The sequence below is a fragment of the Lissotriton helveticus genome, chromosome 6 (genome assembly GCF_964261635.1).
Source record: "Lissotriton helveticus chromosome 6, aLisHel1.1, whole genome shotgun sequence".
In the NCBI taxonomy this organism is placed as follows: domain Eukaryota; kingdom Metazoa; phylum Chordata; class Amphibia; order Caudata; family Salamandridae; genus Lissotriton; species Lissotriton helveticus.
The window spans coordinates 1,152,539,683-1,152,559,783 of NC_136067.1; the positions used below are offsets into that span (position 1 = coordinate 1,152,539,683).

General features: G+C 48.3%; 1 protein-coding gene across 2 annotated transcripts in view; it reads right to left on the minus strand.

Annotated features, from left to right (window-relative positions):
* LYST (lysosomal trafficking regulator) overlaps nucleotides 1-20,101 on the minus strand; it is a 3,192,287-nt gene that overhangs the window by 1,666,437 nt on the left and 1,505,749 nt on the right. For both annotated transcript variants that reach the window (XM_078648813.1, XM_078648812.1), the window contains one exon: nucleotides 2,093-2,323. In XM_078648813.1, the coding sequence (XP_078504939.1) occupies nucleotides 2,093-2,323 (231 nt within the window). The remainder of the gene's footprint in view (nucleotides 1-2,092; nucleotides 2,324-20,101) is intronic.

The following is a 20,101-nucleotide window of genomic DNA, read 5'->3' on the forward strand; positions in this document are numbered from 1 at the left end:
TTAGCCTAGACATCCCCCGAGAAGCCAGTTATTCAAAGCCAGGCGTGGCGCCTCAATGCCACTGTAGATTAAATTGACCTATCCAGTGCATCGGTCATATCTAAACCACACCGCAGGGTGAATTTGGTTGCATCTCTCCCATTTTTGACCGCATGAGAGCACAGCCCAGGCCTCCTCCAGGACCTGTGGCAGCATTTTCACAATCGTCTCCGTAAAAGGAATGTAATAAATGGCCCAATAAGCATGCAGTATTCACCAACCCCAATGCCAGGCTGGTGGAAGAAAATAATTTCTTCCCAAATGTATCCAACCTCTTGGATTCCCTATCCGGAGGGAAAGGCACCCTGGGAGGAAGAAGCTTACACCACCAAACTTTCTGGGGTGAGGTGTTTGCTGAGGAACTTAGGGTTGCCTGGAGCTGGGCGATGTGCAATCATCCTATTCACAGGAGCCCCTGTGCTAGGCTTGGACCACATACCTAGAAGGACGTATGTAAGTGCTTTCTTAAAGGGCAAAAGGGTTTCGGAAGTGGAAGTCCCAGGTTGAAGCACCTCAGTCAGGAGATTAGTCCTGACCTGCACTGAGGGCAGCTTCAGTCCAAGGACATCAACTGCCCTTTTCAACCACCATGGCATAGGATGCCCCCTCCTCTTTAGCCACTGTTGGCGGAGACAGCATGCTTGTATCTAGGGAGGTGTCTAGTCCACTGGCCTCTCCAAGTTTCCCATACCAGTCCAAATTCTCCTCAGAGACATCCTGGTGTTCCAGAAGGTCTAGAGACCCCTCCCATTCCTCTCCTGAGCCTAGCACGCTCTCAAAAAGCTCAGGCGACAACAGAGAACCTCTGGGTTCAATCGGCGCTGGAATCTGCGTCGAGCGACGTCGTTCCGGCTCCTTGTCATCGGAGATGAGGTTGGGGTACCGACTTTGGGTCCGACACCGGGGAAGGTCGCGATTGCACGACCGATGTCGACCCGGACCAGGGATCCGATCCTTGAGGCTTCATCGGTGGCGTGTCCAGAGCCGACAGCGTTGAACCTGATGGGGACCCTTCTGACTCCACGGGGCCTGAAGACTCACCAGGGTTGCTCGCTCAAATAAGGTGTATTGGCGTTGCACAATTCTTTAATTTGAGCGGGAGTAGCTCTGGCTACCGGAAAGAGCCTACAGCGTCGGTGCTCCTTACCTGTCTCGACGACAGACGGCGACTGAGGTAAAGGTGAAGTCCCCTCGGACCTCCTCCTCTTCTTATGCCTCTTCCCCAAGTGTCCTGAGGACCTCGAGTGGGATGAAGAGGACTTAGGGCTTCGGGAGCAGTCCCCAACCTCCTCTTTTTTAATCGGGACCAAGACCTCCATGAAGTCTCGCTGGTCGGTGTCGACTGCCGGACCACAAGGAGCTTAATTGCTCGCTCCCTCAAGCCCTTTGGAGCCAAGGACCTGAAGTGCGAGCGCGACTTCAAATCATGGTCGCTCTCAAGACACCAGAGATAGACGAGGTGGGGAATCGATAGCCGACATCATGCAGTGGCAAGCACCGCACGGCTTAAAAAATGTCTTCCTCAAAGACATCCCTCACACAGAAAGTGGAAAAAATTCTCTGAATTCGACAAAAATCGAGATAAAACCTGCCACAAAAGCGGCAGAGGGGTATCTCTTCCCCGATCAACGCTTTTACTGGCGTGAAAAAGAAAAGAACCGACATCCGAGTGCCTGGGTGACGCCTATATAGGCACCACAGTGTCATAACCAATGCTACTGATGCCGACGACATCACGTGGAGCCGAATGGAGACACCTGAAGCAGCGTGCAAGGGGTATTGCTCAGCAAAAGTTTCTGGCTCCAGGCTGACACCTGGGGAATTCAAAGGTAAGGAATATGCAGCTAGAAATCTTTATCAGATTATAACAATTTTTTAATTAAAAATTTAGATCCATTTTATTCCCACTAATTAATAGAAGTTAAAGCTTTGCTCAATTAATTTTTAAACAGCACAGTCTTTATCAGCAGACTTAAAATAAACAGAGAATAAACTTCAACTTGCATATATACTTAAAATTATACACATTTAAAAACAAAATCTCAAGGCTCACCTTTTCACCAGTCCATTTAAAGCTGCTATGGTATTACATAGTACATATACCAAACCATTCTCAAGGAGCATGTCCGCCACCTTTGAACAGGAATTAAAAATTTGCAGAAGAAAGACAAATAAACTGTGTAGCAACGTGCTATCATACAAAGAATTCTCTATGAATCCCAAAATTGGTGTGACGCACCACTTCCTAAAAAGGCTGGTATTTTTCAGTTCTTCTACATCAACTCTGTTGGAAAAAACAAGAAAAATGCACATATGTTATACTTTAGGTAAGTGAAATACGACACAGGAAGTAAAGACTTGACATTCACAAAACTATAAACATTTACACACATTAAATAAGATGCATCTGATCTGACAACATAAAAAAAGCATGTGGTCGGCCTAATTTTTTTAAAGAGCACTTGCACTTTTACATGCATTTAGCTAGTTGCACACGTTTGCCTTGCAGAAAGACTGTCTCTCTCTTGCAGAATGTTGGATCACCTAAAATGTCCTTGAATTCAATCAGGTGCCACCCAAGTGAAGAAGTTACTTATCTTCAGTAACAATCTTTTTGATGGATAGGACTATATTTGCAGATTCCTTACTTGGGACAATAGACTCACTTACCGAACAAGTTACTTACCTTCGATAACAATATATCTGTAAGAGACATAGAATATTTATGGATTCCTCACGTTAGAATTACCGCCAGGCGTCAGACCGGATCTGGAGAGTTTTTTCCTCAGCAGTACCTCTGCGTGTCAACAGGTGGCGTCGGTCGACTCACCGTTCGTCGTTGGAGTCGTGGTCGACAAAATGACGCCACGGTATCTATTTAGACGCCTGCCTTGCGTGCTGACGTCAGGTCTTTCATTGACATTCCACGCCAGAAGCGCAGAGCCATGCAAGACACTGACCAGTGGGGCACAAAAACTATGGCCCTGAAAGAGAGTCCCTTACCCTAGAAGTCAGTTTGCAGAACTGGGAGGATTGGGTGGGGCATTGAGGAATCCATAACTAATCTATGTGTCTTACAGATATATCATTACCGAAAGTAAGTTACTCGTTCATCTGAAAGAGACAATTAGTTATGGATTCCTCACCTTAGAATAGATACCCCAGCAATACCAACCCCGGTAGTGGATCTGCGAAACAAGTTCACACCAGAAAGTCATGGAGAACTGAACAGCCAAAGATTGATTGATGGCCATGCTCAAGAGCTCGGGGTACCAGACTCGTCCTGCCCAGTCCGGAGCAGCAAGAGTGGCTTGGGTCTGGTCACTCTTGATCTTCTTCAGCATTCTGGGCAGAAGTGGTACAGGTGGAAAGGCGTATAGGAGGCCGCAGCTCCTCTCGCAACGAAAAGCATTGCCGAGCGAGCGTCACCTTGGATACTCCAACGCTCTGAACTGCTGACATTGAGCGTACTCTTTGGTGGCGTACAGATCTAACCAAGGCTCTTCCCACTGCTGAAAGTGACCCTGAACCACCTACAAGTGAAGACGCCATTTGTGATCCATCATGCACCAGCGGCTGAGTTTGTCTGCTCTGGCATTCAGGGAACCTGCCAGGTGTTGAACCACCACGGATACACCCTGACGTTCCAGCCATATCCAGAGGAGAAGTGCCTTCTGACATAGGGTCCACGACCCCACCACGCCCTGATTGTTGCAGTACCACATGGCAGTGGTGTTGTTTGTAAACACCTGCACTACTCTTCCTTTTACAGAAGGAAGGAATGCCTTCAGTGCAAGACTGGTTGCCCAGAGCTCCAAAAGGTTGATGTGGAGACCGGACTTTGCTGAAGACCAGAGACCCCTGACCGCCGCCTCTCTCAATTGGCCGCCCCATCCCAGGAGTGACGCATCCGTCACTACTGTTAACTCTGGTTGGGGAAGGGAGATGCATCTGCTGCTGACCCAATCCTGGTTCCTGAGCCACCACTGCAATAGACGTGCCGTCCCGTCCGAGACCTGGACGAAATAGTAAAGATTCCCCTGATGCTGCGCCTACCAGGACTGCAGATCCAACTGTAGAGCCTACATATGCCACCTGGCATGATCCACCAGCAGGATACAGGAGGCCATGAGGTCCAGCATCCTCAAGGTCAGTCTCACCGAAATCATGGATAGAGGCTGAAACATCGGTATCATAGCCTGAGAATCCCAGACTGGCTGCTAAGGAGGATAAGCCCGAAACGGTGCTGTATTCAGAACTGCTCTGATGAAAACGAGCTTCTGAGAGGGAATCTGGTGTTACTTTGGCACGGTGATAGTGAACCTCAGCGAGTGCAGGATGCCCCCGTAGTCTGGAGGTGGTAGAAGACAGTCTGGGGGGAGCCTGCCTTCAACAACCAGTCGTTAAGATAGGGTAGACTGGAACTCCTGATCTGCACAGATGAGCTGCAACCACCGCCATCTTTTTCGTGAACACCGAGGGGCACTGGTAAGGCCAAAAGGGAGCACGGTAAACTGAAAATGCTCATGGCCTACCATTAACCATAGGTAGTGCCTGTTGGCTAGCAGGACAGGGATGTGAAAATAAGCGTCCTGCAAGTCCAGCGCCACCATCCACTCTCCGGGGTCGAGGGCAGACAGGACCTGAGCCAATGGGAGCATCTTGAACTTCTACTTCCGGAGAATGTGGTAGAGGGCCCTGAGGTCTAAGATGGGACACACGTCTTTGTCTTTCTTGGGTACCAGAAAGTAGTGGGAGTAGCAACCACGGCCTACTTCTGGCACAGGGACCCTTTTGATAGCTCCCTTGGCCAAGAGAGCTGCAACTTCCTGGCGGTGAAGGGCCAAGTGACCCTCCAACATGCGATGGAGTGCAGGTGGCATGGAGGGAGGAGCAGTCTCGGAGGAGGAGGAGTAGCCCCTTTGGACTATCTGCAAAATTCACCTGTCTGACGTGATGTTTTGCCAGTGGCGGAGGTGATGGCGGATCCTGCCGCCCACTGGCAACTGGTGGCCTTGAAAGGTCAGACTAGAAGGGTTTGGAGGCAGCAGCAGGGGGGTAATGGGTAGACTGGCCCACCCGCTGGCCTCCAGGCACACATCGCTGGGTCCCACGGCCACGGCTACACAGAGTCTGGGTAGCTTGAGCTGCCGTGTGGTCCGATGAGGAGGAACCTGGTGGGGCACTCCTTCCGTAGACATGAAAGGCAGACTGTGTGGGGTGAGAGGTTGCTGAGAGGCCCAAGGACCTAGCCATAGACCTAGAATCCTTGAAGCACTTGAACGCTGAGTCCGCCTTCTCACCTTACAGGTCCTCAAAGGGCATGTCCAAAAGGGTGGATTGAACATGCCCAGAGACACCAGATGTTCTTAACCAGGTATGGTGCCTCAAGGCTTCCGACGTGAAAACTGTTCTGCCAGAGAGTCTGCGGTATCCAGCCCACACCGAATGGTCAACTTAGCTGTGTCTCGACCCTCTTCCACTGCGTGGGTAAGAACTGCCTGGGCCTCCTCTGGGCACTGTGGCAGCACTTGTGCAACCGTATCCCACACCATATGGGAATAGTGACCCAAGAGGCAGGCAGTGTTCACCGACCACAGCGCTAAGCTGGCAGAAGAAAACATCTACTTCCCAAAGTGGTCCAGCTTCTTGGATTCCCTATCTGGGGGTGCAGTGGGGAATGGACCCTTGGAAGACGAGGCTTGGACCACCAAGCTCTTGGGGGTAGGGTGTTGGGAGAGGAAAAGTGGGTCACCTGGGGCCGGGTGGTGGTGACGGGCATCCTATCCACAGGAGCCTCTGTGTTGGGCTTGGACCAAGTGCCCCGAAGGATGTCAGTGAGGGTTTCACAAAAAGGCAGCAGGGGCTCCGAAGAGGCCGCTGTCGGTTGAAGTACATCTGTCAAGAGGATAGTCCTGACTGCCACCGTAGAAAGCGCCAGACCTAAGTTCTCAGTCGCCCTACGCAACACCACCACGTCGAAGCTCCCTCGGTAGGGGAGAGAGCATGCCAAGGTCCGGGGAGGTTTCCAAACCCCTGGCATCACCCAGTTCCTCTCGCCAGTGCGATTCCTCAAGCTGATTGGCTAAAGGGTCTTACTCACGCTCCTCAGGCTGCCACTCAGGGCGAAAGGGAACGCCAGGGATGAACAGCGGTACAAAAGTGCCCTTCGTGGCTGGAACCGACGTGGATCCAGCTCCGTGTCCAATTCGGGGGTGAGGCTTGGGTCAACGCCGGTTGAGGGCACAACCGGCGTCGGGGGCATCATCACTGGAATCGGCACCAGGGAAGGTACCGTGAGTACGACAAGCAACGATCCGGATCCAGTCCTGGATCCTCGGGGCCCTCGGTGGTGAAGCCTTAGCGCCAGCATCGAATTCCTAGGGCCCCTAGCCAAGTCCGCAGGGCCCCAAGGCGCGCCAGTGGAGTCGAGCTGCCCACAGATGCTGTGAAGTGCTTCGTAGAAAGCTCAAAGCTGGGCAGGGGGCATTTCGGCTCCAGGAAAAGGAGGGAAGCGTGGAGCCATCCCAGAAGCGGGCTCCAAGAACGGGGCCAGGGAGGGACGATGCTACGGGTCCCAAGTTGCGTCGGCCGTCTGATGGGGAGAAGGCGAAGAGTGACGATGCTTCTTCGCCTTTTTCTTGTGCTTCGACTTACCCGAGGAGTGCCAAGACTTTGATGACGAGTGGTGGTTGCTTCGCGACCAGTCTTGAGACATTCCTCTCAACCAGGACCTCGAACGACGCAGAGCAGACTGCTGGACCTCCAAAAGCTTTCGGGATCGCTCCGGCAAAGATTTCAAATTCATGGCCCGGCAGTAAGGGCACGACTTCGGGTCATGTTTGCGCTTCAGGCACCAAAGGCACAGATCTGTGACGAACATCAACTTGGGACAAGAGTCACAAGGCTTGAAGCCAGTCTGACGATGGGACAACCCTTGCACTATCAGGAGTCGAAGACTCAAAAAAGACATCGACAAAAGTAGAAAAAGGTTTAGTCAAAAAATTACTATCTGCGCTGGCTGGCGCAATAAAAGAAAGAACGAATGTCGGCGCGCAGGTGCGACGTCTAAGTAGACACCGCAACATCATCCTGGCAAACACGATGCCGACGACGGACGCAGTCTCGACCGACGCCACCCACTAATGCACCAATGTCTCAGGAGTGACATAATACATGCTTCAGCCCCTGGTTGGACTCTGGGGTACCTATGCCCTTGGTACCTAAGGTACGATATACTAGGGACTCACAAGGGTAACCCAGTAACCAATCTGGAGTGTACCTAATGTACAGGTAACCAATTTAGAGAGAGAACAGCTAGGCTGTGGTCCTGATTAGCAGGGCCACATCCAGACTAAAGTCGAAAAACCAGTGAAACACAGCAAAAAGTGGGGGTAACCATAGGAAGCAGATCCTACTCTCTTACAGTGTTAGCAAATGCTGTCACTTCACTGGCGCTCAAAACAGCCAATTTCACCATCATAGGGGATTTGAATCTCCATGTGGAGACCCAAAGCGACCCCGATATCCCTAACTTCTTAGGCGACATGGCTGTGTGCCAACTGTCAAAATGGATTCCAGGGCTTACACACTGTGCGGGTCATCTCCTCGACCCTGTTTTCTTCAATATCCCGCCCCTAGAGGTCCTGGCCCCGATATCCCTAACTTCTTAGGCGACATGGCTGTGTGCCAACTGTCAAAATGGATTCCAGGGCTTACACACTGTGCGGGTCATCTCCTCGACCCTGTTTTCTTCAATATCCCGCCCCTAGAGGTCTTGGCCCTACTATAAATGGCTCAGAATGACCATTCCCTCGTCCTCTTCTCTACATACCTAGCAGGTGTAAGGAATGCATACTACACAGGTGGTTTCAGTGCCTGCGTCATTTGTCAACATCCTAGGGGTCTCCATACGAATCATATTGCCGTCAGTGGTATATGGGCAGTCAATCATGAGTGAATTCCTGTCTGGGCAATGCCCGTGTTATTATATAGTGTGTTCCTGTGGTCCGAGGTTTCATTGCTTAAGTGTTGCTATCATTATTCTAGTGATGCTGCCAATGCTTGTTTTATTCCACTGGCAGCATGAACTTCAGGCAAATAGGAAATGCTTCTGTGTGTTGGGAAGCATGCAAGACTATGGAGCATGACAGGTGCTAGACACGTGGAATATTAATGTTGTCAAGCACGTTGTGAAACATGCACGGCAACTCCCTGTCAAGAAGATATAGATAGACATTTCCTTCAGCACTCGGTGCTTGGCTTTTGTTTTCACTGTGTCTGGAGTTAGGTGTGAATTCTTTCCTTCTGCTACCGGAGATAAGAGTTTCCTGTTCCTGGAAAATTAAAAGATTCCTGCCAGCTGGTTACAGGGAGACAGAATTCAAAACTTTAACAGCTAAGTGAACGTTTCTATTTAATCCAAAGGCCTACTCAGTGTGTTTTTATTATTTGAGCTGCCAGTTTGTGTGTCATTGGAAGTCTCTCAAGGACTCCTGCCAGCTGGTTACACAGAGACAGAATTCAGAACTTTAAAAGCTAAGTGAACATTTCCATTTTATCCCGAGGCCTGCTCAGTGTGTTTTTATTATTTGAGCTGCCAGTTTTTGTGTCATTGGCGGAAGCTGTTTACCTTTTTGTTTAGTTATTTTAAAAAGCAAAGACTCTTCACTCCGTGTTGAAGCTACAGTAGTTTTTTGTGGCCAACATTGACAAGGATATTTCAACTTTATTTAACATTTGCTTTTGGGTTATTTATGTTGGGACTTTGGAGCATAATGATTAACAAGTCTCCTCACGCGTCAGAGACAATTACCACATGGATCATTTGATATCACAATGTTTTCACACATATTCAGGGGAGAGAGTGTCAGAATGAAGGCATATCATTAAATACTGAATAACTGGTATTTGGTAGTATAATACATTATATTTTTTGTGTCTTTTAGAAAATTCAGTTGTTATATCTAAAGCAAAATAGGTCCCCAGATCCACGAGATGAGAGAACATGTACCAAGTTTCTCACACCTATATTAATAGAGGTAATTAAGTTGTGGAGCTGAAATAGATATACATATATCATTTTTACTTACACTATAACTACTGTTTAATTATAATCAATCCTGTTTATTCCGAAGTTACAAAGGGCGCCACTCTCGCAGTCTCAGAGTTTCGATCCTGGCTGGCCAGTGACAGTAGAGAGTAGCTGTGTCTTTTTCTTTTCTCTTTTTCTCGTCCAAATCCCCTTCCCTCTTGGGACACCTGCCAGGCCTCCTGTTTACTTCAGCAGCACTGAGAGGTGTTCTAGGAGGACTGGGGAATAGTCATTGCCCCTGTGGACGGTCGTGGATTTCAGGTGAGCGGCTGGACTCACATGTGACAAAGCCAAGCAACAACATTTATGTCTGTCTGGGTGATGGATTCCCCTACTGAGAAGACCCCCTCCGCACAGGAGTTGTCCAGAGCCTTTATTCAACCTCCTCGCTTTCATTTCCCCCCCAACTTCCACAGACCATTCCGGGGCTCAACCAGTGAATGTCACACTTAACACGCCTACGCCTGTCCCTTTAGCCCCTCCTAAATGCTTCTTTGGAGATCAAACAAAATACAATATTTTTATGAATCAATGCCAGTTACATTTTCTTTGTTGGCCGCCTGCCTTCCCCAATATACTGCAAAGGTAGCATTCATTCTGTCATATCTTAGTGGTACAGTGGCTATGTGATCAATTCCATTTGCGGAACGAAACAACATAATACTGCATGATTTTGATAGGTTCAAGGACACAATGCGCAAGTTATTCGCTAAACATCAGTTCGTACAAGCAAGCGACAACGAACTCTTGAATTTACGTCAGGGTAACAAGGACCTTCTATCTTACATTACATACTTCCAAAGATTAATAGCCAAAACTAAATGGCCGACGAAAAGAGAACGTCATTGTTCTATCAGGGCCTTCGGGACGAGCTAAAGGACGTGCTTGCTCAGATCGTTGTCTTTCCACTGACTGAACAGAAATCAATAGATTTGATGGTCCTATTGGACCAACGTCTTGGCCAACGAAGCGGTGAAAAAACGCGTGGAGAATCAACACGAGTAGTCATAGTAAAGAATGAAAAGAAAGAGGTGTGAGAAGTTGGCCTGGTATATGATCTTCACTATTCTAGTGAACACCTTGCAGCAGTCCAAACAACCCTTATGGTGATGGTTGTAAGTCAACCTTATAGACCAGCTATCCTAGTGGTAGCGTGGACAGAACAGTCTTAGGCTAAAAGACTCTTGAGGGCGTGTAAAGCCAGCTGTTTTACCATATGTAACCCCTTGAATACCAAATGAAAGGACACCACACAGGATATATATAAAATATATATGTATTTATTTACTAACACACTCCGCTGAACTCTTTATGAGATCAGAGGCAAAAGCACATCACAAGTTACTTAGTCAGAATACGTTAAGTTGCACAATTTACGGTTAGGCCCTAGGGGCGAAGCAAACCATATACTAAGAAAGTAGTATAAGTACCACGTCACGAGAAAAGGAAAGACCTAGGGCATAGAGAATCACTGGGGCTACACTATCTGACCCTTATGTTAGGAGTAGGAGGCCCACAGGCGGCGCGTGCAGTGTCTTTACACACACGCGAGAGTCAATGTTAAGTCAATGGGAACTTCGAGTTTAGGAAAAGAAGGATTTAGGACACTTCCGGTCTAGCTAGAAGGAAACAACTAAAAACCTAGACACTTGGATAGTCAATACCCTTGGGAGCACTGAAGTCCTTGCGTTACCTCACCCACAGGAAGCGGGTGCATAGGTGTGAAGATGTGTCAGGTTTCGCCGTTGAAGTCTATGGAGCCTGTGAAGAAAGATACTGCAGTCGACCAGGAGAAAGATGTCCGGGTGGATCCAAGGGTCGATCGAGGATGAAGAAGACCTGAAAGCAGAGGGGACAGAGTCTGGGTCACTAGCCAGTGACTGGGTGGAACCAGGAAGGAACCAGACGACGTCGAGGAGCAATCAGGTGCTGTTGTGAAGCTTGTCTCTTCAGCCACGCGGACCAGGAGGCGGCGAGGAAGACGAGATGCTGGAGAGGAGCTGTCCCTCGAACGTTCTCGCAGATGGAGGGGTCGACCGCTGGATTGGAGTTAACAAGCCTTGGCAAAGGCAACCCACGCAGGATTCAAAGAAGGCTTCTGATGCAGACCAGCAAGGTCTGAGGTGCCTCACCTTTGCAGGGAGGCAAGGGCCAGTCTGGAGCAACCAGACCAGCGAGGTGATTCAAAAGGATTGTCGTCACAGAGGCTACTAGCCAACGGGCCAGCAACCGGACAACGCGTCGAGCAGAACACAAGCAGAAGGGCCCCACGCAGAACTCTTGGAGTGTGGAGGGCTGATCTTCGATGCAGGTGGAGCTCGGATTCGAGGCTTCTCAATCCCCAGTGCACAGCTTCGAGGATACCTCTGGAGCTGCACAGTTAGCAAGTCGCGGAGTTTTCAAGATGGCCGGTCCCACGTGTCTTGTCACCTCCAGGGATCTCAGCTATGCTGCAGACGTGAAGAGAGGGTCAGAGAGGTCTCAAAGTCTGGGTCTTGTCAGGCTCTGTGCTCGGGTCCCGGCGGGAGCGTCGACAAAGCAAGCCGTTGATTTGCTGGATGGTGCCTGGTTGCCTAGGGTGGTCACTCCTTGGCCGCAAGGGAGATTCTTCAGTCTTCAGCTTCAGCAGAATGTCGAAGGTCCAGAGTTTCGTTTCAAGTTTCAGTTCTGGATCAAATCTAAATTCTAAGGACACAGCTCCTACCTTTATACAGCTAAAAGGGGCTGGATTAGTTCCTAGGTCCCTCCTATGGGTGGGACCAGGAAGGGGGGTGGTTACACCCCCTTTCCTTTGTCCAGTTTCGCGCCAAAGCTGGGGCTGGACTGCCCCAGCAACCGGTTTGAACTGGGGTATGCATGAAGCACCTAGTGTGCCTCAGGCAGTGTCTCATTCTATTCAGCCCTCCCTGTCCCAATACACAAAGTCCTGTCTGGGGTGGTGCTCGCACCTCTCCAGGCAGGAAACCTATTGTCCAAACCTCCGTGATTGGAAGGACTCCCAGCAGCAGGAGGTCAGACTTGTGTCTGTGGCAGCAGCGTCCATTTTGTGACGCTGGGGCTCTGGTTAACTTTAACCGGGATAGTCAGCACTAACATGTCTTCTCCCTCTAGAAGGGTGGAATGCTACCCCGTCGTCAGGATTGGCGAGGGGGTAGTATTCCAAAGCGTATGAAACCTTCCACGACATGTTTAGATAAAGCCAAACCAAAGTTAGCATTCAACCACGAAGATTATAATGCACTTAAGAGTATATGGTATGGCGATATCATAGAACAGCTATAAGGACGTGGTTCCGCAAGCTGCAGACAGGCTCAGCTCATGCTAGAGCACCATCTCACACATAACTAAGCACTCTGCCTCCAGGATTGTTAAGGCCTGCCATAGGAGTGACTTATAGGTTACTGTGTGTCTATATATAAGGGTAGATATAGGAATACTATACCTAAGCAAGGGGTGATTACACGACCTTGCCCCAGCTGAGTGATCAGCCAGTTGTGTCAGTTTGAGTGGCCAGCCAGGGGTGGCATAATACATGCTGCAGCCCCTGGTAGGCCTTGGTTACACCTATGCCCTGAGTACCTAGGGTACACTTCTACAGGGGCTGATAAGGTGAACCAATTCCCAATTGTGGATGTACCTAGAGTACATGGTGTGAATTTAGAGAGAGTGCATCTGGGCTGTGGGTCTGATTAGCAGGTCCACAGCCACATCTAAGTCGAAAACCAGTAAAGAAAAAGCAAAAAGTGGGGGTGACCATAGGAAGCAGACCCTACTCTCCTACAAGAGGTTCCTAGTTCTAACTCAGCTTTTGATTCCACGGAACCTATGCAAATCGGTAGCATCAGGGGACCCTTGTCCAAAGAAGAAAAAGACCGAAGTTGTTGCTTGAATCTTTGCCTTTATTGTGGTAGGTCTGGGCATTTCGCTCGAGAGTGTTCTTTCAAAAGATCACAAAAAAAGGTAATAGGTATTACTGAAAGTTTATCTTCTAGTGAGGACAAAGGCCAGTCGGAAAACTCCCTGGCCCGATAAGGATAGAGGCCATCCTATTGAGCATGTCTAACAATACGGACTCTTGTCATTATTTGGCTAAAACTATGACACCCACACCACAACATCTAACCTTGATTGTGACATTGCTTTTTGCCACCCAGATAAGGAAAGTTATCCGTATTCTATTAGACTTAGGGGCTACAGGTAATTTCATAGACATAGGACTGGCAAAAACTTGAAATATCCCTACCGTCCAAAAGGCTATTCCTGAACCAGTACGGGCTGTTGATGTGTCCGAATTGTCTTCCGGCTTAATTTTGCATCACACAGAACCATTGACCGTGATTTGTGCTGATGGACACTTCAAACAGATACAGTTTGACCTCAATGGCACTCCTGTCTTCGGAGCCCTACTGGGAATTGCATGGCTTCAATTACATAATCCAAAAATCAACTGGACAAAATGCATGGTCACACTAGATTCCCCACATTGCTGGCATGCTTGTTATACAAATAGACAACAGCCCATCACCCCGTTACATCGTGCTTCTACGCTTAGAGCTATGGAGGCAGTGTAGGAGAGTAGGGTCTGCTTTCCTATGGTCACCCCACTTTTTGCTTTTTGCTTCACTGGTTTTCGACTTAGATGTGGATGTGGGCCTGCTAATCAGACCCACAGACCTGCTGTTCTCTCTCTAAATTCACACCATGTACTTTAGGTACATCACCAATTGGGAATTGGGTCACTATTGTGAGTCCCTGTACAGTGTACCATAGGTACCCAGGGCATAGGTGCACCCAAGGCCTACCAGGGGCTGCAGTATATATTTTGCCACCCCTGGCTGGCCATCCAAACTGACAACTGGCTGATCACTCAGCTGAGGCAAGGTCGTGTAATCCCCCCTTGCTTAGATATAGTATTCCTATATCTGACCTTATATCTAGACACATATACACCTATAAGTCACTCCTATGGCAGGCCTTAACAATCCTGAAGGCAGAGTGCTTGGTTTTATGTGAGATGGTGCTCTAGCATAAGCTGAGCAGGCACCATCAAGCGATCAACGGTTTGATTTGTCGACGCTCCCGCCTGAGCCCGAGCACAGAGCCTGACAAGACCCGGACTTCCAGACTTCCAACAGCCCGATCCACAGTCACAGCAGAGCGGAGACCCGTGGAGGCGATGAGAGATGTGGGACCGGCCATCTTGGAAAGACAGCGAATTGCTTTCAGGGCACCTTCAGAGGCACCCTCGAAGTTGTGCATTGGGGATTGAGAAGCCCTAGCCCCGAGCACCAACTGCACCGAAGATCAGCCCTCCACACTCCATGAGTGCTGCGTGGGGCCCTTCTGCATTTTCCTGCTCGACGCGTCTGTCCGGTCACTTGCCCGTTGGCTAGTGGCTCTGTGACGACGAAACCTTGAATCTACACCGCTGGTCTGGTTGCTCCAGACTGGCCCTTGCTTCCCTGAAAAGGAGAAGCCCATCAGACCTTGCTGGTCTGATCAAGAAGCCATCTTCGATTCCTGCGTGGGTTGCCTTTGCTAAGGCTTGCTGACTCCCATCCGGAAACCGACACCGCCGACAGCGAGAGCCTTCGTGGGACAGTCGGTATCCAGCTCCTGGTCGTCGTCGACAACTCCTGGTCCACGTGGCTGCAGAGACAAGCTTCACGACATCACCTGATTGCTTCGCGACATCGCCTGGTTCCATCCTGGTCACTGGCTAGTGACCCAGACTCTGTCCCCTCTGCTTTCAGGTACTCTTCATCCTTGATCCGCCCTTGGATCAAACCGGACACTCCCCTCCTGGTCGCCTGCAGCATCTTTCTCCAAGGCTCCATAGGAATCAGCGACTAAACCCGACACACTTTGACACCTATGCACCCGCTTCCTGTGGGTGAGGAAACGCGAGTACTTCGGTGCTCCGGTGGGTATTTACTATCCTAGTGTCTAACTTCCAAGTAGCTTTCTCCTTGTCCATCCGGAAGTGACCTAAAAGAACTAGTTTCCATTTCTTTTGTTTCCATTCTAACTCTATGGTAACTCGCGTGTGTGTAAAGACACTGCACACGCATCCCGTGGGCCTCCTGCTCCCTATCCTTTGGTAGTACAGCGTAGCCCCAGCGATTCTCCAGGCCCTAGGCCTTTCTTTTGTTCGTGACGTGGTTCTTATACTGCTATTTTAGTATATGGTTCAAAGTGCCCCGAGGGCATTACTGTATTTTGTGAAACTTATTGTATTATAATTGAGTATCTTGTTATGTGCTTGTGCCTCTGATCTCTGTTAGAAATAAATACATATATATTTTGATATACAACCTGTGTGGTGTCCTTTCACTTGGTATTAAAGGGGTTACATATGGTACAACAGCTGGCTTCACATGCCCTCTTGAGATTAGCCTAAGACCCAGCTCTGGCGTGAAACTGGACAAAGGGAAAGGGGTGTAACCACCCCCGTCCCTGGTCCCACCCATAGGAGGGACCTAGTAGGTAATCCAGCCCATTTAATTCGTATAAAGCTAGGAGCTGAGTCTAGAGACTTTAGATTATCCTGAACTGAAACTCTGACACGAAACTCTGGACTTTCGACATTCTACTGCAACTGGAAGACTGAAGAATCTCCCTTGTGGTCAAGGAGTGACCATCCTGTGCAAACAGGCACCACCTAGCGAATTGCCGGTTTGCTTTGCCGTCGATCCCGACGACCCTGCTTCACAGGACTGGACTTCCAGACTTCTCTTACCCCGACCCACACCTCCAGCAAAGCTGAGACCCGTGGTGGACACGAGAGACGTGGGACCGGACACCTGGCCATTTTGCTCTTTGCTGAATTGTGCAGCTTCTGAGGCGTCCTCAAAGTTGTGCATTGGGACTTGAGAAGCCCCAACACCGAGTCATAAGTGCATCGAAGCTCAGCCCTTCACACTCCACGAGTGCCGCGTGGGGCCTGCTCTTGCATTTCCTCTCGATGCGTCTTCGCGGTTGCTGGCCTGTTGGCTAGTGGCCATCTTGAAGACTCCATTTTGAAACAACGCTGCTTGCCTGGTTGCTCTGGGCTTGCTCCTGCTTTCCTGCAAAGGGGAAGCTCCACAGACCTTCCTGGTCTGTATCAGAAGCCGATCTTCGTATCCTGGCTGGTTGACTCCGATCCGGAAGCCGACACCGCCAACAGCGAGAGCCTTCGTGGGACAGTCCGTATTCAGCGCCTGGTCATCGTCAACGCCTCCTGGTCCACGTGGCTGCAGAGACAAGCTTCACTTCTTCACCTGATCGCAGCTCGACATCATCTGGTTCCATCCTGGTCACTGGCTAGTGACCCAGACTATGTCACCTCTGCTTTCAGGTTCTTCACTTCTCCGATCCATCCGGACATCTTCCTTCTGGTCGCCTGCAGCATCTTTTCGCAGCTCTCCATAGGAATCGATGACGAAACCCGACACAACTTCGCGCCTATGCACCCGGCTTCCCTGGGTGAGGTAACTCGAGTACTCCGGTGCTCCCGTGGGTAATAACTATCCAAGTGTCCTAATTTAACTGGGTTTCCTCGAAGTCCACCCGTACTGTCCAAAATCAACTAGTTTCTAAACTGTACGTTCCCATTCTAAGTCTATGAGAACACGCGTGTGTGTTTAGACACTGCACACGCGTCCTGTGGGACTCCTGCTTCCTAACCTGTGGTTATTCAGTGTAGCCCCACTAATTTCCTAGGCCCTAGGCCTATTCACTATTCCTGCAGTGGTACTTATACCACTTCTTTAGTATATGGTTTACGAGGCCCCTAGGGCAGAATTGTAATTGTGCAACTTAACGTATGCTATTTAAGTTACTTGTGCTGTATCTCGAACTCTGACCTCATAAAGAGTGCAGAGGGGTTGTGCTAGAAATAAATACCTATATATTTTATATATACCTTGTGTGGTGTCCTTTCATTTGATATTCAAGGGGTTATTATTGGTAAAACAATTTGCTTCACATGCTCTTTGAAGTGTTAGCCTAAGACTGCTTTGTCCATGCTACCACTAGGATAGCTGGTCTATAAGGTTGACTTTACAACCATCACCATAAGGGTTGTCTGGACTGGTGCAAGGTGCTCACTAGAATAGTGAACATCATATACCAGGCCAACTTCTCACAGGCAGAGACTGAGACGTCCAAACCAATCACTCTACCAAAGTTATAGGAGGATTTTCATGATGTTTTCGTGGAAAAACAGGCGACCCAATTACCACCCCATAGGTCTTACGACTGCTGCATCGATTTACTCCCTGGAGCAACCTTGCCATGCAGTCGGGCGTATGCCCTATCTGAACCAGAAACTTGTTAATTACGGGAATACCCGGATGATTTATTAATAAAAGGCTTTATAAGACATTCCACCTCCCCTGTTAGTTCACCACTCTTCTTTGTCCCAAAGAAGAATCACGAACTTCGCGCCTGTATAGATTACCACGCAGTGAACAAGGTCACAATCAAAAGCAGGTATCCTTTTACCCTAATACCGGTGTTATGAGATCAGGTGTGCAATTCAACCATTTTTACGAAATTAGATCTTTGTGGTACATATCACCTTATACGAGTAAAAAATGGAGACGAATGGAAGATGGCCTTTAGGACCAGGTTTAGTCTCTTTGAATATACGGTGATGCCCTTCGGATTGTGCAATGCTCCTGCAGCATTTCAATTCTTCATCAATGAAGTGTTGCAGGACTATTTGGACATCTTTGTAATTGTTTACATGGATGACATACTCATTTATTCATCTTCAACTGAGGAACACATAGGTTATGTTTGGGCCATCTTACAGCGCATGTGCGAACATCATCTATTCGCAGAATTTGAGGAATGCATTTTTCATGCCACCAGTATTGAATTCCTGGGTTATGTGATCTTGCTCAATGGTATCACTATGGATCAAACTAAAGTACAAGCTATACTGAGATGGGAAACACCAGGATCCCATAAAGACACCCGGCGATTCCTGGGTTTCGCTAACTTTTATCAGCGTTTCATTCCCAGTTTTTCCACTACTGTCTCACCAATTACCCGACTGTTAAAACAAGCATTTTCAATGCAATATGAGCTATTAGTATTGTAAATGGCAATGCCTTTCATTTATCTGTTTTGCTAATTAACACATAAATAAAAGGCATTGTCATTTACAATGCCAATAGCTCAAACTCTTGTAAATGCGAGACCTATTCAAAGAAGCGGCCGCTATTGACCCGGCGGCTCAGAAAGTTAAAGCGTGCATGGCGCGCTGAATGTTGCAGGAAAGTATGTTGTGCCTGCAGTAGGAGAAACTCATTAAAGAAAATAGTGCTCACAAACTAAAAAAAGACGTACAGTGTAACAACCGAAGTAAAAGAGCCATACTGATGGGAGGTTACAAATGAAGACAAGGCGGTACTAAGGAGGTCTAACAACAAATCAGAAGCCAGCATTTACAAAGGGCAATGACACAAGCCAATGACAAATATGGGCGGGGCTACAATTCCATACTCCAATACAGCATGCCACAGAGCAGCGCATGCGCTGCCCAGGCTTGACCTAAATAGGAAGGACCTCGCTTGTTTCTGGATTCTGCTTGAGACGTGTGACATGCACGCTTGTCCTGGTATTTCTTGTGTAACAAGTTGTACTTGGTTTGCCTTGCACTGGAGCCTAGTGGCAGCAGGGGCCCTCCTTGAGTCACATATGTCACAATCTGCCACAGGAGTTAACACTTCCTTGCTGATGCAGGTTTAATGGAGTGGGTGTATGAGACCTCAAACTGTTTCTATAGTGATCTTACTAGAACTGAGTGGTGCTTACATGCACAATATTGGTGTTGCTCCAACATATAAGATCCAGCAATATATTTTGCATGTGGGATAACTACAATATTTTCTCACAACAGACGTCTAAATTCCCATAACATTGTGCAAATACTCTCACGTCAAAATAGACAAAAATGTTGAAACTGAGAAACTTATTTATTGATAATGGGGTTACCTTAAATAGGTTAAAATAATCTTTCTTGAGTAGGCACCCTTAAATCCATTTTCTAATTCTGAAGTGCTGCCAAGTGACATTCCACATTCAATAGATTAGCTTAATAAATATTTTGAGCACTTTAATAGTAGTGGCTGTAAATCTCTCTTGAGTCCATTTTTGTAGGGCACTTAAGTCCTAAATTTCAGGTAAAGGAAGTAAGTCAGACATATAATTTGAGGGCACTAACTCCGTAAAATGCAAACCGATTCACTAGAAAAGGATCAAGCAACACTTACAACAGCAGTAGGAGCCATCTAGCTTGACTGTACAGTGACCTCTACCTGGGCCACCCTAGGAAGCCATTCTCTAGGTTACTACTAGGTTTTCCCACGCACCTTCAATAGGCCATACTGTAGACTTGTTTATGGATGTTCCTAATGTAGAATTCAAGCTTACTACTGTATAACGTAAGATGATGTGGCTCGAATGACCATATGAAACATGTTTCCAGTTCTAGACTTTTCCCTTATATATCGGAGTTTTATGTGCGATAGTCCAGTAGGTTCATTTGAAGTAAAACTAGACTACATGTCCCGAAATGCACCACTGCCGTACAGAAACCTACACTTGTAAACATGCTGGCGTTGTGACACAGTCAAATGGTAAGCGTCAGTCCAATCCGAAATGGCTAACCAGTGTAAATGTGGAATACTCGCCTAATGATCTGTCCATACTCGGAAGTAAACCACGCTAAATGTTCTTGCTGCCCTCAATGTATGCAGGAAGGCATTTACTGCTGTGAGACACAAAGTATGCATAACAGTAAACCAGTCTGAAGGCCTAAGGAAATCTAGGGGCAAAATATGCAAGTTCTCCTTCAATGTTTACCCACTATTGGAGAGGATTTGCAGTTATCAAAAAAACAGCTGCCAAGTGGTCAGTGTCATGCGTGACACCTTCAGTCAGCCAGGCTTTTTAGCCAGCTGTGCATACTAAGAT